General features: G+C 47.3%; 7 protein-coding genes across 7 annotated transcripts; 4 read left to right on the top strand and 3 right to left on the bottom strand.

Annotated features, from left to right (window-relative positions):
- Positions 1-1,181: 1,181 nt before the first annotated feature.
- On the top strand, positions 1,182-5,064 carry ptcA (type 2C protein phosphatase PTC6; the record flags this gene model as incomplete). Its single annotated transcript, XM_032058649.1, has 4 exons — positions 1,182-2,052; positions 2,106-2,610; positions 3,178-3,290; positions 3,425-5,064. 4 exons carry the CDS (start codon positions 1,182-1,184, stop codon positions 5,062-5,064), a joined length of 3,129 nt encoding a protein of 1,042 aa, XP_031918669.1.
- Positions 5,065-5,312: 248 nt separating this feature from the next.
- Positions 5,313-6,838, top strand: BDV38DRAFT_127408 (glutathione S-transferase family protein). The gene is made up of 3 exons (XM_032051238.1): positions 5,313-5,938; positions 6,062-6,393; positions 6,490-6,838. Exons 1-3 carry the CDS (start codon positions 5,561-5,563, stop codon positions 6,590-6,592), a joined length of 813 nt encoding a protein of 270 aa, XP_031918668.1. The 5' UTR covers positions 5,313-5,560; the 3' UTR covers positions 6,593-6,838.
- Positions 6,839-6,921: 83 nt separating this feature from the next.
- Positions 6,922-9,112, bottom strand: BDV38DRAFT_127301 (putative RNA splicing factor (Pad-1)). Its single transcript, XM_032051237.1, has 5 exons — positions 9,098-9,112; positions 8,307-9,046; positions 7,945-8,253; positions 7,411-7,890; positions 6,922-7,354 (listed from the first exon to the last, which is right to left on the bottom strand). The coding sequence occupies exons 2-5, from the start codon at positions 8,960-8,962 to the stop codon at positions 7,096-7,098; spliced, it is 1,704 nt and encodes a 567-aa protein (XP_031918667.1). The 5' UTR covers positions 8,963-9,046; positions 9,098-9,112; the 3' UTR covers positions 6,922-7,095.
- A 416-nt stretch (positions 9,113-9,528) lies between these two features.
- BDV38DRAFT_127262 (fatty acid alpha-hydroxylase) lies at positions 9,529-11,179 on the bottom strand. Its single transcript, XM_032051236.1, has 3 exons — positions 10,196-11,179; positions 9,890-10,138; positions 9,529-9,830 (listed from the first exon to the last, which is right to left on the bottom strand). The coding sequence occupies exons 1-3, from the start codon at positions 10,909-10,911 to the stop codon at positions 9,677-9,679; spliced, it is 1,119 nt and encodes a 372-aa protein (XP_031918666.1). The 5' UTR covers positions 10,912-11,179; the 3' UTR covers positions 9,529-9,676.
- A 2,283-nt stretch (positions 11,180-13,462) lies between these two features.
- Positions 13,463-15,501, top strand: BDV38DRAFT_235271 (uncharacterized protein). The gene has a single exon (XM_032053321.1). The coding sequence runs from the start codon at positions 14,025-14,027 to the stop codon at positions 15,387-15,389; it is 1,365 nt and encodes a 454-aa protein (XP_031918665.1). The 5' UTR covers positions 13,463-14,024; the 3' UTR covers positions 15,390-15,501.
- Positions 15,502-15,823: 322 nt separating this feature from the next.
- BDV38DRAFT_127172 (uncharacterized protein) lies at positions 15,824-18,387 on the top strand. Its single transcript, XM_032051235.1, has 2 exons — positions 15,824-16,980; positions 17,046-18,387. The coding sequence occupies exons 1-2, from the start codon at positions 16,080-16,082 to the stop codon at positions 17,738-17,740; spliced, it is 1,596 nt and encodes a 531-aa protein (XP_031918664.1). The 5' UTR covers positions 15,824-16,079; the 3' UTR covers positions 17,741-18,387.
- A 646-nt stretch (positions 18,388-19,033) lies between these two features.
- Positions 19,034-21,896, bottom strand: BDV38DRAFT_267814 (CeGAL family transcription factor; the record flags this gene model as incomplete). Its single annotated transcript, XM_032056656.1, has 3 exons — positions 19,034-20,429; positions 20,488-21,224; positions 21,810-21,896. The coding sequence occupies 3 exons, from the start codon at positions 21,894-21,896 to the stop codon at positions 19,034-19,036; spliced, it is 2,220 nt and encodes a 739-aa protein (XP_031918663.1).
- Positions 21,897-22,622: the final 726 nt, after the last annotated feature.

The following is a 22,622-nucleotide window of genomic DNA, read 5'->3' as shown; positions in this document are numbered from 1 at the left end:
GATTTCTAAAATGGCCATGTGTGTCGTTTTGGCGATAAGGTTGATAAGCCACCAACTACTAGTGAAGTAGCGGCTGTAGTTCACTCGTGCGGTACTTACGCTCTGGACTCCCTCCACGCCGTTGGATGGATGGATAGATTATCTTCTAGATAAATTGCGACCTGATTCACGGACGGAGAAGAGCAAACCCTTCAAGGATAGAAATCAAAGAAAAGAAAAACAAAATAAGAAAAAGTCTGATCGTCCACCGTTTGCTCAACAATGGTATTAAGTAAGGTAAGTTGGTAGTAACGTTAGTAAGTCACTAAAGGGAGGACTTTTCGGACGGGAGTCTCGGAATTGGTTCGTGGGTCAAAGCTTTCGGGTTCCAAAGAAAAAAAGGAGAAGCTTTCCCAATGCGGTCATCCTGCAGAGTAGCCAATAGAAACGAATACATTTTATATATTATTACTAGTAGTACCTGAGAGTATATATTCTCTAGCACAGCACCTATGCTATGTACTTATAGAGTCAGTCGAACCAACCCTATTAAGAGCCATATCTGTATTACTGTGGTGTTTATAGTAGGGCCGCTTTGCCGACATAACGGAGAACACAGCAACTACTAGCTGGAAGTGGCAACGTCACGAAGTTTAGGTAGAATACTAGGATGTGGTTCCAGAGTTGGTCATGCTAATCAACGGACACTCAATGGACTGTGTGTTTGCTGAAGGCAGCCAAAGCACTAGAAACAAACGAAGCCTTGCCCGTTTGTCTTTCTAGGCTGACCCTGCGTCAGAGGGAAAACCTATTTATAAAACCAATCTCTTTGTTATTCTTAGCCGGTGAGCTAGTCACAATGACACAGTGAGTCCATTCACTTTAGGTGTAGTATGTAGTTTAGCTCCATGGGTTGGTGTTGAAGCCCCACTTGGTGCCCCATATAACAGAATATAGACTTGGCTGTTTGTGTTGCTTTGATTATTCCGATAATGTTTGCTACAAGCACTGATATAGGTATCACCTCAGTGTTGTCAAGGTCTTTAATCTCTCTCTAAGTGTACCTATATTCTATCCTTGAGCTTCTCCGTTGGTTATTTCCTTGTTCTAGAGTTAATCCAAGCCTACATATCTTCCGTTGCGATTCATCTTCACCCTTTACTTCTTGCTGTGCCTTTGATATCTGGTGAACTCTGGATCAGATGGCGATCGAAAAACCCTATTATGCTCCTGATTCAGGCGGTCTGCAAAGACGGACCCGGGCAGATGTGATTGAACAGCTTCAGACCCGCGTAAAAGCAACCCAGGAAAAACTGGAAGAAGTTGAAGCAGCCCTCAACTGCTGCCGTGAATACAGTGCACAGGATATCGAGACTATCAGCAGACAGCGTGTCAAAATTTTTGAGCTAGAAGACTTGGTCCAGAAACAGAAGACCACAATCAGCAACCAGAGCAAAGCCATTGCAAACCCCAAGAGAATTCGCACTTGCCAGCCCACTATTCCTATGCCAATAATTCCTCCCACGCCCACTCAACAGCGCCCTATCGTAAGGTCTCCATGTTCAAACACACCCTTGTCAGCCAGTCCTTACACCTCAAGTGTCCTTACTCTCCCTCCTCCCACGTTTGACCTAGCTGCTAGCACTCCACAGGGCAAACTTCTGAGTCTGGAAGAAAACTCCAAGACGTCACTTAGCCGCAAGCGGTGTGGTTTTCCGAAGAGCATTTGCTCCCTAGGTTCTTCATTCGATGCCGAGACACTCATTCGGTTGATCTCGACCAGACTTCAGAGCCTTTTCTCAAAGACGCAGACGTTTGGCCACATGTATACCAATTTTCCTAGCATTCAATTTGATAGTCAGTTGAACCCGTGGGTTAAGGAATATGTCATGAATATCTCGGATAAAATCCATGCATCAACTTTGCTAGGAAATCCATGCACTAGGCTCTGCGTGGTTGCGAAAGCAATAAACTTCTACCTCGTTCACCATATCTTGCAACCCATAGTCGTCAGAGGGTTCGACGCTCAGATGGATATGGAGATCAAACAGATACAGAAACACTTAGCCATAGGTATGTTGAGCAGCCTATAGTTCCCCTTCGCCGATATTAATGATGAGATACAGATACCCCTGTGGTGGTCCGCCATTCGCTGCTCATTGCGATGGCACACCATATCCAGGCCGTGGTAAATAAGCCGAAATTTTCCGAATTCAATAAAAACAACATGCACTCGTATATGGACAAATTGTGGATGCTCATAGGTCCCCTTACTCATGATCCCTTGAACCAACATCAGGTGGTCTGGGTGGATCTTCACGACATCTTAACCGAGGCACAGGCGCTCGCAATAGATCTATATTCGTTACCATTCGAATATAGATTCAAGTTTCCTGCGGTGAACGATATATTCGAGCCCGGGTCAATGGTTAACTGTGATCAATTTAATGATGGGGGCCCTCAGACACTAAAGAAGGACAACACCCTTGTTCGTCTGGGCGTTACCCCAACCATTAGAATCAGTGATAATTCCACGAGTCCTGCTGACATCAGGCTGGTAGGCCTCGCGAAGGTACTGTTGCGTCCTCCCCCTAGACGCTATACTCAGCTCATCCGTGAGATGCGTGCTAAGTGAGTGCCGGTTCGGTTGGGAAAGTGTTCCGAAACTCCCTTTTCTTCTTTTATCTTTCACCGCATCTTGGGCCGCATGAAATTGAGAGAAAACAGAGTTTATTACAGGCTTGAATGTGTTGGTTATAAACAGAGTGAATGAACTTGGACAAAGCGGTTTAGGCTTTCAGCAGTGTGATGATGTCAATAGTTGCAGCTCAGGATTGAGGGATTGGTTGTTGTAAGTGATCGATGGCGTTATGGTGGAGTCCATGATTTTGGAAAGTATCAGAATCCGAGGCTAAAGAAAAGTCCGGGGTGAATTTGGGCCCTCCCAATGATAACATGCCACACATTGCTGTTGATCCGATCCTTAAGAGAGTGTGATAAGTAAGATACTCCATGGGGTAAGTTGGGAGCCACGTCGATAAGGGAGATAAGAAGGATTTACTACTAAATCTAAGAAAATTGCCGTTGCATTTCTCCGTCGCAATTGCGCTCGGGCCGCAAAATCATCAATCCCCGCGGTTTCCCGATAAAGCCCTTCCTTAGCTTTTTTTTTGCATACTCCTTACTCTGTACTCTCAGACGTGATTTCACCTTTTCCCCATATCTTCAAGTCGTCAATGCCTCGACCTTCATGAATCTAACTCCTGCGAAGCGGGTCACAGTCCAGGTCCGGACTTTGGCTGATCGTCGCAGTACGTATACCTTAACCCTTGCACAAACATCCCTAGGGCTTATCTCCGAAGTGTCCATGATGGCGATCGTGTCGCCGACTCCGGTTCATACAGGAACTTTGGCGAACGTTGACTAATTCAATATGCTTCTTTAGTTTCTCTGGTTCTACCAAAGCGTTGCTACACGTCGAATCCTGCGAATGCTGCGACCAACGACAACAGGGCAACCAGGAGGCCTGAATTTCACGACTACTTTGTTACACATTTACCATCTTCATCTCTTCATCCAGATCCCCGAGCGCCAGTGAACTCCTTCTACAAACTTCCTCGCTCCGCCTCGGTTCCTCATACCGGAGAGTCATCTCACCCCCCAGCCTCCTTCCAGCCGCTGGTCGACCGGGAGACGACAGTCGTACGCATCCCTCTTCGCAGCGCGAAACACCACTTCGGGGCATCTACTTCCCGCGGAACTCGCCCGGAGAATGAAGATACATATCAAGCTGGTGTGATCGACATACCTGCATTTGCGAGGCGTCCCCCTGCGTCCCTGACGATCAAACGATCGGGTGCCCATGGGTCCCCTGCACCCCGCGAGAGTCAAGGGGCGGAGACTGCTAGTGGCGATCCACAGGTTTTCTATTTTGCAGTATTTGACGGCCACGGGGGAAACGAATGCAGCACATTTCTACAGCACACGCTTCATGAGTACATACAGGATTCGGCAGCGTCGTTCGAGCTCCAGTCCAGTCTAAAGAAACACAGGGATGGCCATTATTCTAAGGACACAGAGCCGTCCACTGGGGATTTGCCTATTCTGCAAGATGCCAACTCGCAACGAATCGGGGAACTAGAAAAGCACCTCGTCCGAGATTGGCGAACCCTAGTCGGAGGGTACTTCAAGAGATTTGTGCCTCCTCATTTTTCACATATTGGGAGAGGTGCCCGCGGAGAGCCAAAGGCACTGTCCGACCTACCCGAGGGTGTTACCATTGAAGAGGTCCTTGAATACGCTTTCCTCCGGACCGATCTGGAGTTTGTATCGGCACAAGCGGCGAAACAAGGCGATGAATTGGAGAACGTGGGTCACCCATTATACCAGGACAATATCCTCTACGGCCGTGATCGTACACCGTCTCTACACGTCGGAGGAGTAAGACGATTCAAGGGAGGTAGCACGGCTAGTGTCGCGCTCATATCAACCCCAACCCCTACCCCTTTCTGGCATCCGTCTGGCCCGTCTAGTCTGTTGGTGTCCCATGTCGGCGACACACGGATACTATTATGTTCTACAGAGACAGGCGATGCCATTCCGCTGACTTCCAACCATCATCCGGCGTCACCGATTGAGGCGAGTCGCTTACGACGATATGCCACTACATTCGTGACTGACTCGTTTGGAGAAGAACGCATGAGCGGATTGGCCAACACGCGAGCCTTTGGTGATGTTCAATCGAAACGGATTGGCGTATCAGCCGAGCCAGAGCTCCGAAGGATTGAGATGGCCCCTGCGGAGTACTCATTTTTGGTCCTCATGTCTGATGGCATCAGTGGCACGCTCAGTGACCAAGAGGTTGTCGACATCATTAAGGAGGCCAGGACTCCCGAGCAGGGGTCTCGGGATGTGGTCAACTTTGCGAATGAAGTGACAAAGGAGGGAGACAATGCAACCTGCCTCGTCGTCCGACTAGGTGGTTGGGAACGACGACTTGAAGGCGGTTTAGGAAGCATGGGAACGAAAGAATCTCGAGAATTTCGCCGACAAGAAGCGACTGACCCGCGTCGGTCACGGCGATGACCGTGAGTAAGTACTCAATGCTAAACTTGAGGATATGTAAATATTGTTCTTATTATTACTCCTTTTACTTTGATGAGTTTTGGCTCTCTGGTCACACTGTACATATTATCAAACATTCACAATACATCGCCATCTTGATTTGTGTCCGTCTTAGCCTAACGCAGCCTAAAGTGGAGCAGGTAGAGTTGTAAGGAACAGACCATGAGGATCTGACTAGTAGTAGTGCTGACTGCTGACGGCCACACCCTACTGGTCTGCAACGCAATGCCATCAATCATCACCCACTTGATAAACATAGCCCCCAGGGCGTATCGGCTTTGAATACGCCGCAAAACCCGACCCAAACCCGACAACACAAAGTATCATATATAAACACGAATACGAGAAGCTTGCAACCTCCAATATATTCAACCTTAATACCCCATCCATAAATCTCCTTCGGAAAGAAAGAAAGAAAGAAAGAAATCTAACTCCCATACCCAATATATCAATCAAAATGTCCTCAGACACAGCCCCAACACTCCTGACCCTCTACCGCGGCCTCCCAGGCACAGAAACCTACAGCTGGTCTCCATTCGTAATTAAACTGGAAGCCCGCCTGCGCTTCGCTGGTATACATTACCGCGTGGAAGCAGGCTCTGTACGCAACGCACCCCGAGGCAAAGTGCCCTACATCTCCATCCCGGCAGAGAGCCTTTACGAGGATGGAAGCAAATCAGCCCCACCGGTCGTTATGGGCGATTCGACCATGATCACGAAGACATTTATTGAGAAGGGGTTGACGAAGGATTTCAACGCGAAGCTCTCGGGATCACAGAAGCTCCAGGATATGGGGTTGATAGCGTTGTTGGAGGATAAGTTGTATTGGTATAACGTATGTATTGATTTATTTCCGATATTCTGTTTGGAAAGGGTACTACCCATCGTGGAATAATATCTTTCATGACTTGAGAGCACGTTGATCTATGACGAGTATGTGTACTGATTCCGGAACCAGGGATACGAAAAATGGGTGCTGAACTACTACACCATGCGGGATGTGATTCTGGCGGCATTGCCTTGGCCTGTTCGTGTCGTGGTAGGCCTCATGGTCTACAACAAAGTCACGCGTACTCTTACCGGCCAGGGGACGATGCTTTTCTCGACAGAGGAGATCAGTTCCTTAGCCCAGGAGATCTGGGAGCGGGTCAATGGTGCGCTTATCGAGGCGAGATCGCGACATGTTGAACGGGGAGGACAGGGTCCGTTCTGGGTTTTGGGTGGTGAGGAACCGACTGAGGCTGATGCGGCGCTTTTTGGGTTTATTGTTTCAGGGTTGGTTTGTTATGCGTATGATTTTCCCTCCTTCTCCCCTCTTTTTCTTTCTCCGTATTTTGTGTTCCTATGCCTCGTGATGGGTTGCTAATGCTGTTATGTTTGGTGTAGGGCGCCCCATACGCAGAAGCTTATTCGGGAATATCCGGCGGTGGTGGATTATGCTCGGCAAATTCATGATAAATATTTCCCTGACTACGCACTTTGGGCGTGAAAGTTCACATCGAGTGCCTAGCGGCTTCATCATGCAGGTGGTGGGGAACCAAGAAGCAGTGTCTTTCGGGCCAAGCATAGACCTCATGGTGAACGGAGGGTTGCTATGGCATAAACACTCACAGACTACGGAGTAGTCGATATCCAAAGCGCTCATCACCTATTTAGCTGATCACACGTATCAAAGTGCATGCCTGGTGGAGTTTCAGTGAATGAGAAGACCTAGATACTGGAAAACTACAAAGGTTTTATTGCGCTAATGCACTGTACAAATCCCTATAAACAAATCATTGCACAAGAAGCCTTCCGGCTCATAAAAAGCAATATGTCAAAAATGGCACCTACCAGGGGTAGTGTCATCAAGGCCAAGCACCATGTCGAAATAAGTTTAATGGTTCGGAGTTAGACGGTGGTTCCGCCACAAATAATCGCACCTAATACCACGCTATTAGATGAAATACCTACTAAGATGTAAGCTTTCGTAGGCGTTTGATGAGTCGAGCACTAGATCGCCTTGGTTCGAGAGAACAAACTGCTGTAAACAGCGTCGACAACGGGCTGTGCGGTGATCTGTTTGCCGCCGAAAAATCGTCCATTCAAGCCTTTGATGGCGTTTTCACCACCCTGGACGCGGTCGAACTTCAGGTAGATATCACCTTGTGAGTTAGGATCTAGTGCAATGTGAACAACATGGCCATATTTTTCTTCGCACTCAGCGCGGACGTCATCCTCTAGTTCTTTAATCCAGCTTTCACCTTCTTCTCTGTATACATTGTTAGAGTCCATAGCTTGCAAGGAGATTTATAGGGGTAGACTTACTCGGCAGGATCAAACATATTTCGAAGCATAACACACCGACTTGCCATGTTGACATTGACAGGCAATGGCTTGGTTTCTGTTTTAGGCCGAAGCACCTTCTGCTTATCGTCGGCGGACGACTCTGAGGGTTCATCTGTTCTTGCAAGTTTCCTCATCAATGCGTCCCTACTATAGTTGTTGAAGTTCACACCAGCAACATCTGTATCATCCAATGCACTAGCACCGGCCCCTTTTTCAGAATCCCTGCCGCCAGCACGGTCGAAATTGCTAGTACCACCGGCCTGGATACCACGGCCTCCATGGCCCGAGAACGAAGAGCCCTGGAAATTCTGTTGGTTTGCACCTTGGCTCTGCAATCGTTGAGCACTCGAGTCAGGGGTGAACTTATCGTTGCCAAGGCCAACGCGGATTGCTCGACCAGCAAGGTCAAACCCGTTCATTTTTTCTAGTGCCTCCCGAGCTTGATTAGGATCACGGAACCTAAAAGATACCAGTTAACAACAAGAGCATCGCAGAAGAAGGGTTGTCACTTACTGGACAAAACCATAACCTCTGCTTCTACCGGTTTCGTCCTTCTGAAGCTGAACAAACTCGAGCTCGCCAAACGGCTCAAAAACATTCTGGAGGTCATTTTCAGTGATGCTGAAATGGATATTACCCACGTACAACCTGTGAAATGGAGCTGCGTGATTGTTGCCACTGCTGGCGTCCGGGTTGCGAGCCTGACGATTCTTTTCCGCTTCAGTCAACTGTGCGATTATAGGGATTCCTAGAAGCTTCTGTCCCGTAAGTTGAATAGCAGGAGCAACGGAATCTTCGTTCTTAAACTCGACATAACCGACACTAGACAGTTGTTAGGTCACCGACATACCTTCAATGGAAAATCGAAGACTCACCCTTTAGACCGACCACTAACACGATCCTTGACAATCTGAGCCTCTTTAACTGGTCCAACCTTCTCGAAGAAAGCAATCAATTCCTTAGTTCTCAGACGCGCCGCAAGCTGCTGTACAAAAATCGTGCGTCTATCGCGCTCATCCTCGTTGAGCTCCGGGGTCCTTTCGCGACTGGGGCTACGTCTGCGAGTCTCTCGCTCACGGCGAGAGCGTCGGTCATCATCTCTCTCATCTCGACGGGAACGACCCGAAGGGCGGTAATAGCGGTCGTCATTAGGGGATCGAGATCGAGTGCGGGCCCGCCCACCTCCGCGGTAATAGTCACCGCCAGATCGGTAGTCATCGCCATAGCGTTCACGTCGAGATCGACGGCGATCACTCTCGCGGCTCCTACTCCTCTTTCTGCTTCTATGGCTTCCGTTAGCACTGCCATGTTCGCTTCTCGGACTCTTCATGTCTTCATCTCCATCGGCGTCACGACGTCGGTCCCGGCTGCGGTCCCGGCGTCTACGATCTCTGTCTCGTGAGCGGTCGCGGTCCCGGCGGTCACTACTATCGGCTTTGGAGCGGTCATCGCGTTCCTGAGACTGTCGTGCATCTTGTGGCGCTGCGGCGGCTGTGGACTCAAGTAGAGCCTCGACATCGAGACCTGACATATTGACGATATGTTGATAACTCTGCCCTGGATGAAGCTGAATGGAAAGGAGAAAAGGAAGATCGTGCGGGATGGATTAAGGTCACTTTTGGATTGGTTAGATGGTGACGGCAGATCAGGCTAGGCTTGAGCAAACCCTTCTGTTTCACAGCCTAATTCCAGATAGAGCGTCCCTGCTCCTAAGTAAAAGATCTAATCGTTGTAGAATATGTTAAACGGTCAAGAGAAAAGGGGTTATTGAGAGTCAAGAGTCACAGAAGTGGTACGAGATAACAGGCAAGGCTGGGTGGAAATGAAAAGCGGCCGACATCACGTGGTACCTCTTGGCGTTGCCTCCGAACAATTTTCTGAATGAACCATAGAAACGTCGCCACAAGCACGGTTACTTGATCTAAATCTCCAGTAAACACGCCTTTCATGGTAAACGCATTATGTATTAGGTGTTGTTATCATATACAATCGTATAAAGACTATTTGACAAAATGGCCTCGCCAAAGACCATGATCATAATATGTATGGGAGGAATCACGGTCCTGCAATAGCAAATGACCGAATTCACTGTACATGAAGCAGAGTAGGGTGGAACAAAAACTAAGCTTTCGAAATCCTATGATTTCAGAAACAAACATGAATGAAAGACTGAGCCGTAATCAGCCTCGACATTACTTCGTACTTAGGATAATTCAGATGAACGCAAATCCTTATGCGATTGCGTTCACTGGGTCTTCACATCTTTAGGTGCGGGTGTTTCAAGCTCAGTACCGAAAATACGGTCCCAAAACCGGCTGGTGACACCGAAACCATTGTCGAAGTCGGCAAAATGATGTTGGAGGTGGTACTTCTTGAGTCCCTTATAGTAGAGTGGAAGACTGCAGTGTAACATGGGTAAGAACATTTTCACAGAACTTGAGATTCCAATGTGACTCACTTGCGATGATGGAGGAAATAATGGGTCAAGTCATAACATATGTAACCGAATACGCCGCCACAGAATACCATCAAGGCGGCATACCAATTATAGAAGAAGACACTATGCGCCAGCTTCCAAAATGGTGTAGCGAGGACGACAAACAGCGTTGGTGGCATCACAAGTCGGTATTTGTCCATAGGTAGATAGTGATGAATGCCGTGTAACAGGAAATGGAGGGTCAAGCCGACCCGGTTATCAGGAAGATATCTAGACAAACTTAGCTTTGGAAACCACAGGGCTGGAAGGGGAGCTGAGGGGCCATACCGGTCAAGATGGAATAAAAACCTATGCATAAGGTACTCGATCAATGTCCACAGGAAAAGGCCACCAACCCAATAGGCAGCTGCAGCAGACACATTCCCCAGCCCGGCAAACCCGATCATGGTACCGTAGGTAACAGGCGGCAGCCATAGAATCGGAACCACGTACCATGCAGTCTTGCTCAGGGGCTCCAGGAAGTTTCCAAAGAGAGGAGCTGATTCTCCTCCCTTGTAATGGCGTGGGCGGTGGATCTGCTCCAAGTAGAACTCTTTGCTGAAGCCACCGTTCCAGAGCTGCATAAGGAGAGGCTTGTTGAGATCCAAGAATTTGTGCGTCTGGTAATCCTTGGAGTAATCCGTCTCAACAGACAAGTCCTCTTCGCGGGACATTCCAGTTGCGGCATATACAGGGCCCGATGATTTCCCTACACCATCTATGCTTGCACCTTTGCCAGTCGAGTCCGAGGCAATGAAGCCAACCAGACTGTCTTCTAGAATATCGTAGGCTGCTTCCGAGTGTTCGTGGGAGACGGCATCGCGCAGAATTTCTTTGACGTCTTTCCCAGCATACTCAAGGATCAAATCACCGCCACCAGGATGATCATCGACAAAAGAGGTAATATCGTAGACTTTGGATCCCAGAGTCACATAGCAGGATTTGGCATTGTTATGGGACTCAACCTCGGCGGAGGTAAACGTTGGTAGCGTCCTTCCAGGCATGGTTATTGAACGAGAAACGCTCAATTATGGATGCCAATCGTTGTAGGAAGAATGTAGAAGAGATGAGATATAAGCGTGGAAATTCGAGAGATGTAGTTGGACGGATCACACCACACCTAAAAAACGGAATGGATAATCGGAAAGGAGTGGCGTGAGCTTCAAAATAATATCTAGGGTCGCGGGTCCGGTGGCTCCGACGGGTACAAGGGAAGGGGCACGGAAGGAAAGAAGGTAAGAAAAGAAGAAAAAAAGAAAGAAAAAGAGTTAAGGAACAAAATACTCTTGCGCGCAACCCGGTCAAAAAATAATTTGCAACCTCTGCGATGTAGCTAATCACCCACGAAAATGACCGGTGTTGAAAGGGTACTTAGTAGTGTTCATTGATTCATCAACAGGTATGAACATCAGGAGAAAGCGGAGGCGATGCGAAGATTCCACAAAGTCATCTTTACGCTCCTCTTCTTCCTTAATCACGCTTATGCCGAGGATGGACCAAGTTTGGCGCTAACCTTTCAGAGAAGGTGACCCCTGGCCAGATGGTTAGTCAGCAACCCAAAAGAGACGATCATCTCTATAATGGATACCTAGGGAGTAGAGAAGAGAGAGAGAGGAAAAAGAAAGAAAAAAGAAAAGAGAAAAAAAAAAGAAAATAAAGATGCCGTTGTATGTCAAATGAACGAGTGGGTACGTGAAGCAGTGTACATTTTGTCTCGTAAATATGAACGTATCTAGACATGATCAGGCCGTTGCAATACGGTCGATCTTACGAACCGAGTTTTGAGGGATACCAGTCTGATGGGTTATAATTTGGAATTATATGTAAGCACCTACTGCCTCAGTAGATATCAGGTGCATGGACATGGAGAAGAAGAAGAATAAGAAGAGGTCTAATGGGCGGCAAAATCCAGGAGTAATTTCAGAGTAGATACATGTAGTAATGTACATCAGCAAAAGCAAGCATAAGCTCTGGGTCTAGATTAAGCATAGATCATTTCCTGCATGATTGTCCAAGCGCCTAACTTGTCAAGTGAAAGGAATTGGTCGACTTTGTCATAGGGAGCCTCATAGGGGCCTGAGTAATCCAACAGACTTCCAGCACTTGATGGCTAGGGGGTGCCGTTAACCTGTGGTCTGGTTCCCTGATATAACTGAGTTGCATTTGCAATGGCCAATACAGAGCGCTAGTGGAGTTTAGTGCCTTGGCGGTACGGCAGTGTTTCATTACATATTTCATATGGAGCTACTAGGAGTAAGTATGAGGACCGGGGAACCTATCAACATGCAGACAAAAGTAAACACGATTTTTGAGGCCCAGAATGAACATCCTCGGGGCTTTGCGAGGCTTTTCTGATCTTTTCTTGAAGATTTACCAACCCGGTATGTATGTATCCAGTGCATCTGTTTAGTTATGTACCATGCATTCGATCGGAAACGCATGGACATTATCATCTTGGGGCCCGCGTCCGGATCCTTGCGTTCCCTCATGCATGGGGTGGGGATTTGCCAATATTCAAATCGTCATGGGCAAGGGTTGACATGCAACCTTTTACCACTATAGGAAGGCTAGGGAGCATAGCTTTAACCCGGAGGTAGATCGACGGATCCTGTTTAATTATGTCGAAGATACCCAACGTTTTTGCCATCCAAGAACAAAAAGAATCAAGGCCCACTCCATAATACCAGACATTATCGGTCGCTCTCCGCCGAGGGCAACGAAAGTGAATCCAATCCAGACCTATTCTACCTTCGGCCGAACTTCAGCGGGGCTGGCTGAGTAGATAGACTTTTTTCAGAATCCGGATTCAGCTTTGCCCCAGGGTAGCTGACTGAGGCCTGCGGTCATACCGGGAGGAACACCAACTTGTCTCTCTCAGCCTCATTTCTCTTTCGATTCTCATTCGTCCTGTTTATATTTCCACTCCGCTTGTACCACGGTTCATCTGTACCCGAAAGAACTTAAAGGGCGTTGTTTCTCTTTGGCAGTGGTACGCCCCAAAAACCCTCCCACATGCCAAACTCGGTCTAGCGACATGGGGACTTTAGGGTTAAGAGGCCGACTACGGAGCACTCCTGCCTGAAGGACAAGTAGTTAACTAGAGCCCATGTGGTAGGCGGTCAAAGGAAGTTTCGGACAAAAATTGAGATTAGTGCATACTCCGTAAGCGGTCTCTCAGCCCGTTCTCCCCTTTCGGCCTTAGTGTAAATGATGGTAGGCTTAGAATGGTTTAGAGGGAAGTTGTACCGGTTAGATGGGAATCTTAACCGTTCTCTCCCCCTTAATATGGGGAGCCACAACCGATGGTACGGAGTATTGTGATTACAATAACCTGGTTGGAGAATCGTCGGAGATCCTCCAAACGGTCCACCATTAGACGATCTTCAGTGAATCAGTGAGCGTGACCCTGAGATGAATGCATACCAGCAAAAACGTAAACACGCACAACACACTCGACTCGTCCAAAAAAGTAAGTCCACAATGAAAAAGAGAGAGAGGGGGAAAAAAAGAAAATAAAGAAAATAAAGAAAAAAAAAGGAAAAAAGAAAAAGGAACAAAAGAAGGGACGCATGAGATACACCATGTCAGAAATCCCTATTTTCAGTTCGGAATCATTCTCCTTTTCCCCCTCTTCTCTCCCTATCTCTCCCTTTGTCTCCGTTCATCTCTTTCTCTCCCTCTTTATATTTTACGTGACAGGTGTTACCTTGTCGGAGTATAAAAGATCAACACCCCAACGAATCTACCAACAACGTCCTCGAGGGACAATTAGCTGACTCGATTGAGTTTGCCTAGGAGATAAAATAACCACAACACTGGGTCTTTTGCCCCTTGTCGATTTACCTGAACGGACTAACTGTCAGAAAAAGTGGAGTTCCTAAAAGCCTTCCGTCAATCATTTTGTCTCGACCGACTGGACCATTTTATTTGCTTAGACGCCAACGACGTTAGTACAGGTTTAGTTTCATCAAGAGGGCCAACTTCTCTGGTTCACTTTGCCGCAAGCTCTCAGGTTAAAAGAAGAAGGCAATTCCCCATTGTTCTCCCCGTTTCTTGAACGACATACATTCCTCCTCCCCTCCCCCCCCCCGCGGTTATCCCAGTTCCTCCATAAATAATGGAGGGCTCAACGTTCGAATCCCCTTCCTTCCTCGGAAATCGCTTAATCTCCTACCTCCAGACCCTAGCAACGGCTAAGAAGGGATTGCCGTTTGGTCTTCCTGTTTGCGTTTCTCCCGCCCACATCATCACAACCACAGCTGCTCTACTTCAACTAGCATCGTCCATTGGCCCACACATTGCCATTCTCCAGATCCACGCGGATATTATCGACGACTGGTCCGACGAGACAGCTCGCCAATTGACTTGCTTAGCCAAGAAACATGGATTCTTGCTGTGGGAATCTGGCCGCATCCTCAATGCTACCGTCGATATTGTTGGCAGACAGAAAACCGAGTCAAGAGAAGTGAAGAATCAACTAGTGGACTTGATACGGAAGAAGTACACGAAAGGTGTCATAAAGGAAGCTTCGTGGGCTGTTTTGGGAACCGCATGGGCCTCAGGGGTGGCAGTGGGCAACCAAGAGGCGGATATTTTGATCCCGACCCTGAAAGCTGCCGCTCGAGAGGCTGTGGCGGATGCGGTGCAGACCATTAAGACCGAAATCACAGCCAACAACCCAAGTGAACGTCCATCCACTGGCCATGAATCAATAGCTTTCGGCGATAATGATGCTACTTCACATCTTTCTGAGTATGCGGTTGGCGATACCAGCGGTCTAGGACTTCCTCCCCGAAAAGCCTCGACTATATCTCTTACCCAGACAATCACACAGCATACGGAGGATGTAATGGAATCGCATACGGACTCTGGAGCCTATGAACGGAAGGAAAGCTTTCAGAGCGCAACCTCAAGTCTATTTGTTATCAATGAGGATATTCCACCTCCACCTCTTCTAGCGCGTGGCCTTGTCCTGTGTCTGCCGTCCACTACCGATTCCTCTTTCAAGTCCGATTACAGAAAGAGTTGTTTGGCCGCTGCTCGCGCGAATCAAGATTTTGTGATTGGATTTATATGTGGTGAGCTATGGCATCTTGTTTCCCAAAGAAACGATATCTTCGACACCGAATCTCTGGCGCACGAAGAAGATCAACAACAACCTAGTCCCTATGCTTCAGATGAGGAGGAGCCTCAGCCGTGTCTGGCGCTATTCTCGCATGTTCCCCCAAGGCTCAGCCTCATAGGGAACACAGATTTTGAGGATCATGACGAGGGGAATGGAATGGATGAAATGAGCTGGTCTGCGATGGAGGCATCCCAGGCGGACACCACGGATCTACCGTCCTTGAAGCTTTTCTACAGCATGGCGCATGCATTAAAGCTTCGAGAAGCGTCTATCAAGGACAAGCAAAACGGGCATACCAACACAAGTAACCGGAATGAATACGAGATCCTGCACATCCCTGTTGTATCTTTGCCTTAAGAGAGGCTGCTCAATATTCGGCGTTTTATCCTTCTATCTCTTTTTCACATTCCCTTTGGGTTGCGTTTGTTACTGGGTGATCCGATAGCGCATTTCTTCGTGCCATCAATAGAAATTTCTTTTTTTTTTTTTTTTTTGAACGTGATTGCGGAGTTGGACTCATGGTGAGGAACAAGTTGATTGAAGTTACACACTTGCTTTAATTTAATGTGAAAACAGATGTACTGTATATTACAATTTCCGGGACAAGAGGTATCTTATTAATTGGACAATTGTCCTGTGAAACTATCCATTAGAAACCGCTCCTCTCAGGGTTGATACACAATGCCATTTTCGGAAGGTGCATCATCACATGACGCTATCTCCCAATGGGGCAACGTTCGTCGATGATTTCAGTTCCGCACCATTAAATCCCAACTTCTCGCCATAATCGAGTCGCAACACGCTTACGCTTACTAGAATGCACATAGGCGCATGTCTATGGTCTCTTCATATGGGGTGAATATACGACGCTCTCATAATCGTGTAGAGGGGCATCCGAATAACAACACAAGCCGCTACCATTCCATTAATATCGATGAGAAACAAGAATATAGGGAATTCTACAATTCTAATGTGCTTTCAGAACTGTGACGCGAGTAGTGTGGAAAGGGTCTATATACAGAGTCTCACCTCCTGAACTTACATGTCATGGAGCTAGGTCATTCCTCATTACCAGTTGGAATAGGAGCTTCGCTTCAAACATTGGGGCTTCGCAATACTCAAGACGATACCCCCTGCTCTCGTTTGATAGGGGAGGTTTCTACTACTATTAACAATCATAAAGGGGGAAAGACTCCTTTGATTGGAGCTCAGCCAGCTGTAAAAGTTCTATTAAGCACCGGGGATGTGATTATCGAATACGTTCCCCCAGACAGCTCTCCTCCTGTTTCTCCTGAAAACGCTAGTCACCGTTGGCAGGTCTTAAGTGACGATCTTATGAGGAACAGTCCCTACTTTCGGGCCTTGTTTGACCCTGATAAATTTTCTGAAGGCAGGGATTTCATCCAACAGAAGGCCAAGTGGAGTCAGGGTACCACTGCTGAGGGCGGAGAATCTTTATCTGATGGTATCTCGATCCAGTATACCTTGCCAACGGTCAGGCTGCCGGTGGATCATCTCCCACAAAAGCTCGGGGTAGATGCTATTGAACTGTTCCTTCGAGTGCTATCGTTCAACTCATTTGATGAAGCAGAGAAAGCCAAGCTCGACGGGGAGCTCAGAGTTCAACCTACATCATTAGTTGCTAGGTTGGTAGAGTTATCTGATGCCTTCAACTCTCCTTATGCCATCCGGGATGCTTTGAAAAGGTCCAGGTATGCTTTTGGGAAAGGAAAAGTCCCCCTGTTGAGGTTCGATTCCTCGGTACTGAGATTGAGTGAGGACCGTATTCGGCAAACGATCTTCATAGCGAGGTTTCTTAATGAGTATACCATTTTCCAAATATGGACGCATGCGCTGATCCTTACTGGGTCAAAGTTTTGGGTAAATGGTGTGGAACCACCTACTTCAGCTACCGTCCGCTGGCGGTATTTTTCCGATGGTCTAGAAGGTAAATCTAGCCTTCCTTTATCATTATATAAGCATGTGGTGGTTAGATGCTAACAGAGTCTGCAGAAGAATTATACTATAGACGACAATGCGTTTTGAATACCATTACGGATCTCCAAGCGTACTTTCTCCGCGCTTTCGGCGCATTGGAGGAACCAGAGGGCCCTAAGTCGATCACTGCATCGGTCGCAGCAACTGCCGTCCAATCTCGACAGTATCAATGCCGGTGTGGATTTGGCAATTCCAGTGCCTGTGATTCCTTTCACCTAGGTCAAATGACTCGCTTTTTCACACTGCGCACGAAGACAATATTTTTAGGATCTACCTTAATAGATCCAGATCTAGGCTTCGACTCTGAAGACGAGGACACATCAGAACGACCCCAGCCCGCTGGGGCACCAAGTGACGTAACTGCAATCATCTCCTCGCTCAAACAGTGTCCTGATTATCAGATCGATACAAATCACAATGGTTGCGGCGTGCGACGCCGATTCCTTCCACCTTTAGATTGTATAGAGCGGTTTGTGGGCGACAGTAGAGGCTTACTAGGTATTGAGCTACAAGACTGGGATAACAAAAATTGGCCGTCTTCCTCCGGCTCGTGGGCAAATCGGTCACTTCAAAGAGCCCGTGTCATCGATATACATCTGTCCAGGATCAGTTCTGTGCCAGCCATGTCTTCGGGCTTATCACGGTCCTCTTCCCAGGAAGAAAATGCTCGTTTACTTTTTACAGCGAAGAAGAGAAACTGGGAAGCTTGATCTGAACATTAGTCTCGGGTGTTGCGTCCTTGAGGTTTATTATTATGGTGCCATTCTGTCTGCCTGTGTGGTTTTGTTGTTATGAAGACATGATGGTTGGTAAATACTGGCATAGACTATGTCGAGTTTGTATAGGCAATCTTGCATATCTCCTTAGGGCGTTACTTCTACTATTGGGTGTATAAAAGCATGAAGGATGTATTTATGTCGCTTTGGCGACCAACAGACTTGACACTTCTAGTGTTCGAAGGAAGTGATGGACAGTCAATTGATATACCAGGAAGATAAAGGGAAACATGCTTTTCTCTGACATCATTACAGGTAGTGCCTTGCGGCAACAATTGTCTTCACCATACAACAAGTAAAAACTACTTTTCAAGATATTCTGAGGCTGGAGAAAGCATCAACGCTTCCCACAATCAAGGGACCGGGATCGAATGCAGTACATTGGACATCACAAAGAGATCGGGGACCTTACCCTTCCCGGGAACAAGGCCTTGATCTAGTCGGCTGGTCAGGAGATGTTCTCATACAGCAGGTTATACGTGCTCTGATCTCCTTAGTCCTTTCTTCGTTTTCCCTGCCTTGTCATTATCTTCTTGCTCTTTTGTCTGTGCTCCATCCACTTGAGGAAAAAGCTGTATGATTGCGCAGTACCACTATGGCTTTTGAAAGAGTTTGAGGGTATTGACATCGTGCCTGAAGAAATCGAGCGGCAGTAAGTTTGCAGTCCAGCGAAACCAAGCAAAAAAACGGTCCATGGAGTAGTAATGAAGGATCGTGGCTAGGGAAACATTGTGTGGCTCAATAGGCTGTGTTGACTTTCTGATTGGAAATTAGTGTTGGGAACGCCATAGCGAATCTATTCTGGGAAGGGGTGACTCCTTATCGACCTGACCTCATCTCAAATGGTAACTATGTAACGAGGTGGTGAATTATGCTTTGTTGATCTCGCTCGCGGGTGTTTTAGGCTCATAACGATATGCCTTCTCGTTCATTGTTTTCGGTGAGTCATTCGTTTAGAACCCTTCTCATTGTACCTGTCACTTGTGCAGACGAACGGGCGACGGACAAAATATCGTCGTCATCCATTTGTAGAGTGTCAGAAGAGGGTCATTAAACATTAAATAGCTAAATCGACAGTAGTTTGTAATCAAGTATCTAAGACTAGTGAAAGACAACGTGTGTGTTGCAGAAGTTCTTCGAAGATTTGTGTTCGATAAGCAAGACCTTTCTTCGACAGGTCCCTTGTGCTATCAAGGGCCATCTGAAATTAGTGGGGATGCTTAGTGGTCATCCTATCGTTTCATCCCAATAATACGGCCCCAGTCCGATGTCAATATCATATTCGAGAGGGAAAAAAGAACCAGTTATCTGCCCCGTGTTAGGGTCGTAGGGTAAATAGCCGTCATAAAAATTGTGTACAGCGAGAGCTTTCTCATCTTGCTCAATTTCATGTGTCTGCGGGACCTTCAGGCCAACTGACGATGGCCGGGCAGAAGCGACGCTGGAATGGTCTACCGGTGACAATGGCATAGAGCCTACTCCGCCTGGAAGGCCATTGGGGGTGCCTACTCTTGTGAGTCTGGGGTGTGAATTGTGAGGTTCGTCATCGGGCGAGTTCTGTTCTGTAAAGCCCGATATACAAGGGAAGCAGTGGATCTCAGAACCGCCGTTGAAGCCAAGCCGGCGCAGGAACTCATCGCACATTCTCCGAGCTTTTTCTGAGGCCATACTAGTCTCCGACATAACTGATAGCCAATCGTAGGACTTTCTAGCCGCCTTTGACACCATGGCCGCTTTTTCAGGGACGTGTTGAACATGAAAAGAAAGCTCAATTAGCAAGACGGCGGTTGCTTGCATAAGGAAATGTAAAATACACCACCAAGGAGATAATTTGTAAAGCAATGCCGCTTCCAAAGACTCGGGAAACAGTCTCAACATGTGGCAAGCTGATTCTACACATTCAACTGCAGCCTTTCTGCAAAACTCTTCCGATTTATCACCAAGTGTACTTGACTCTATACGGCGAAGACACGGCTTTGTGATCCCAATCTTCGTACTGTAAAATGTGAGAGCTAGACTCATTCTGTGGGTTGCTGAGCCTTGTGAGGTGTGTGTTGAGGTAAAGTCGTAAGCAGCGGGCAGATTCATAAGCCATGAATCAAGATCAAGCATGAGTCCGCGTATCGCAAACTCCATACTGGACCAAGGCTTTCCCACTCCGTCAGGGTTATAGAGCTTGCTTGCCATCCTTTTTGCAATTGATGTCAATTTTATCAGCTGAAGGAAGTACAAGGACTTGCACGGGGTAGTGGCGTTTACATCTGCGCTCTCCGTCCCTTTACCTGTGTCCCTAAGATCTGGTTTGGGCGAAGAATTCGAGGCGGGCCCGAGTTGACCAAGACCCTCCAGTGTGGAACGGTTTATGAGGCGCATTACTGGCTCTTTGCGGAAGTCACTCTCATCGAAAGGGACAGGCAGAGGGGTCGTACAAGAGCTATCTATGATGCAGGACGGTCGGCCTGTCATCACACTGAGACGATGCTCGAGTGTGTATAAAGCCCACCACACACGGTATCTTATTTCCTTAGATGTATCGGAAGTGCACTTCCCTATATTGCGTAAATGCAACCCAAGGCTCAGTGCACTTCGCACAGCACTGCCACAGAGCTTCCATGACCTGGATCTATGTGTAAGCGTGGCGAGCTTTACATTAGAAACGCATATATCCAAGGCAAGCATACCGATTTATATGGCCAGATGATAGCATATAGAACGACGCCAACCCTTCAACCTGTAACTGTTGTAGGTCAGAATGGTTTAGCAGTTGACCCTCGAGACTCATGTTTCTCGCTCTTATGAAGTATGGATAATGATCATCCCTGTCCCTTCTCCATTCTGCATTGGTCAAATGGGCATATCTTGCACCAATAGCAAAGATAAGGTTCAAAATGGCCAGCCACTTGTTTCCTGGCTTCAAAGACGGGTTATTGAAGAAAGCTTGAAATTGTGATGCAAATGTCGAAATTCCGATTATGGGAAATGATGGGTGTACAGAACTCAAGTACGCATTGAAAAGCTTTGTAGCAGTGTTCTTAGACGGGAGCTCAGATGTGTCAAGTCGCTCAACAGTAGGTATATCGAAGTCGTCAAGGTGATAACTTGACGAAGCTATCGGCCCATCACAGAAGGATGTCAAAGCCGGTGAAGATATATCAGAAGTTGGATGACATATCTCGCACCCAAAGTCCATATATTTGCTCAACATCTGCAGCCATGATATCTCTGAGCTTTTACCAATGAAACCCGTAGCCCGTGTGAAGTCGTCCTTGTTAAAATCTTCTTCGGTATGGTCGGCAATGTGGGAACCAAGCGAAGTGGGTGAAAGATATGCCTCTGAGCCCAAGACCCAAAATAACTTCCTGTCTTCAGGTGTAGCGGCATATGCATCAGGCTGTGCCGTAGATGCAGCAGCCGATCCCTGCTTTCACTTAGTACAGAGGGATGAGGAAGGGGCATTCACACCCACTGCCAGCGCAAAACTCATCAACTGCTCGTCAGAGATACCGAATCGACTGCTCAGCTTTCTAAGGATATCTTCATAGGCCTGTATCTTTCCTTCTAAGCTAGCCATCTGTCTTTTGGAAGAGATTTGTGAATGTTGGCATGTTCAAGGCACCAAAGAACTAAGGAAATAAATCAAAGAACTTTGCCACTAACCTTTTAGATTTCTCTCGCTTGCCGTCAGTATAACAACATATGATTCCTGCCTCCTTACAATTTCGGCAGCCTGACTTATCCCCCGTGCATTTCGTTTTCCTCTGCCTGCAGGATTCGCATGCTCGACTAACATGCCGGCGATGGAACCTCCCAGGCGAGGTGAAAACAGACTCAGCTCCTTCTGCCAGTCTTGGTATGGCCATTTTCCTGCTACCCAAGATATGATCGATGTCGTGTGTGGATGGCGGGGCCATTGGAGTGTCCTGCATGTTATTAGGAGCATAAACACGTGAACACGGACGGAAAGTGGGATATTTGCTTTAGTGCTCGAAGAGACAGATCATACCCCATGGCTATAGCTTTTAGCACCAGAGGAAGATGCACTGAACATAGTAGGCTGCTCTTTCCAGGAGAGAAACTGCAGGTTAATCATCGTGTAATAAAAGCGACATGGATATATCGGAGAACTGAAAAATTTTTTTTAAACAAACAGGACAAGTACCAAGGCTTCACTACAAAGTCAATATATAAGACACGCATACCTAGGCAAATAAGGTTCTTACTTCTATGCGTACCAGAAATTGTTTGCTGCTGTCGATCAAGTTGCTTTGGCTTCTAGGGAAGAAACATCTCATAAGATGTCGCCATTATAAAGATGGCACTGAGACACGACTCACAACATATCCTGGAAAGGAAGTCAAAAGTGTCTCATATTTAACCACTGCAATTATACCAAGATAGGAAAATGAAACCCCCCAAAAATATAAATAAAGATGAAAAAGTTTCTCGGAGTGGCAGAGCGCCATGTGGGGGTCATTTCTGAGAGACATTTTGATGGATATCTGAAACCCATAATGCGCAGTTGCAATGGTATAGAAGCCAGAGTCAGTTAGGTTCTAGATGGATCGGGGAACTGGATGTTCACCGCCGATACCTAATGAGGCGATCAGGCTGTTTCCTATAAAATCATTGATTCTTTTTAACCGGGTGGCGGTTGATACTTGACAGGGGATATCCATCGTGCCCAAATGTCGCCTTAGACGCCGTGTAGGGGAGCCAGTGTGACATGTAGTGGAGTAGGGTTGATCGGTCACACCTAGAGCCTCCCTGCACGATCTCATTGGCTTCCACCATTTCAGCCGTATGCCCATTTTCACCG

The sequence above is a fragment of the Aspergillus pseudotamarii genome, assembly GCF_009193445.1.
Source record: "Aspergillus pseudotamarii strain CBS 117625 unplaced genomic scaffold BDV38scaffold_4, whole genome shotgun sequence".
Taxonomy (NCBI): domain Eukaryota; kingdom Fungi; phylum Ascomycota; class Eurotiomycetes; order Eurotiales; family Aspergillaceae; genus Aspergillus; species Aspergillus pseudotamarii.
This window is presented reverse-complemented; position numbering and strand designations above follow the sequence as displayed.

Excerpts from the sequence above, each read along its gene's own strand:
- BDV38DRAFT_127408 (XM_032051238.1), top strand. The coding sequence starts at position 5,561 with ATGTCCTCAGACACAGCCCCAACACTCCTGACCCTCTACCGCGGCCTC. Across the intron at positions 5,939-6,061 it reads ATAAGTTGTATTGGTATAAC|GGATACGAAAAATGGGTGCT; the intron begins GTATGTATTGAT and ends TTCCGGAACCAG. Across the intron at positions 6,394-6,489 it reads TCAGGGTTGGTTTGTTATGC|GGCGCCCCATACGCAGAAGC; the intron begins GTATGATTTTCC and ends TGTTTGGTGTAG.
- BDV38DRAFT_127301 (XM_032051237.1), bottom strand. The coding sequence starts at position 8,962 with ATGTCAGGTCTCGATGTCGAGGCTCTACTTGAGTCCACAGCCGCCGCA. Across the intron at positions 7,891-7,944 it reads AGAGGTTATGGTTTTGTCCA|GTTCCGTGATCCTAATCAAG; the intron begins GTAAGTGACAAC and ends GGTATCTTTTAG. Across the intron at positions 7,355-7,410 it reads AATATGTTTGATCCTGCCGA|AGAAGAAGGTGAAAGCTGGA; the intron begins GTAAGTCTACCC and ends CAATGTATACAG.
- BDV38DRAFT_127262 (XM_032051236.1), bottom strand. The coding sequence starts at position 10,911 with ATGCCTGGAAGGACGCTACCAACGTTTACCTCCGCCGAGGTTGAGTCC. Across the intron at positions 10,139-10,195 it reads TTTTTATTCCATCTTGACCG|ATATCTTCCTGATAACCGGG; the intron begins GTATGGCCCCTC and ends AAGTTTGTCTAG. Across the intron at positions 9,831-9,889 it reads TATTTCCTCCATCATCGCAA|TCTTCCACTCTACTATAAGG; the intron begins GTGAGTCACATT and ends GTTACACTGCAG.
- BDV38DRAFT_235271 (XM_032053321.1), top strand. The coding sequence starts at position 14,025 with ATGGAGGGCTCAACGTTCGAATCCCCTTCCTTCCTCGGAAATCGCTTA.
- BDV38DRAFT_127172 (XM_032051235.1), top strand. The coding sequence starts at position 16,080 with ATGGAGCTAGGTCATTCCTCATTACCAGTTGGAATAGGAGCTTCGCTT. Across the intron at positions 16,981-17,045 it reads TTTTTCCGATGGTCTAGAAG|AAGAATTATACTATAGACGA; the intron begins GTAAATCTAGCC and ends CAGAGTCTGCAG.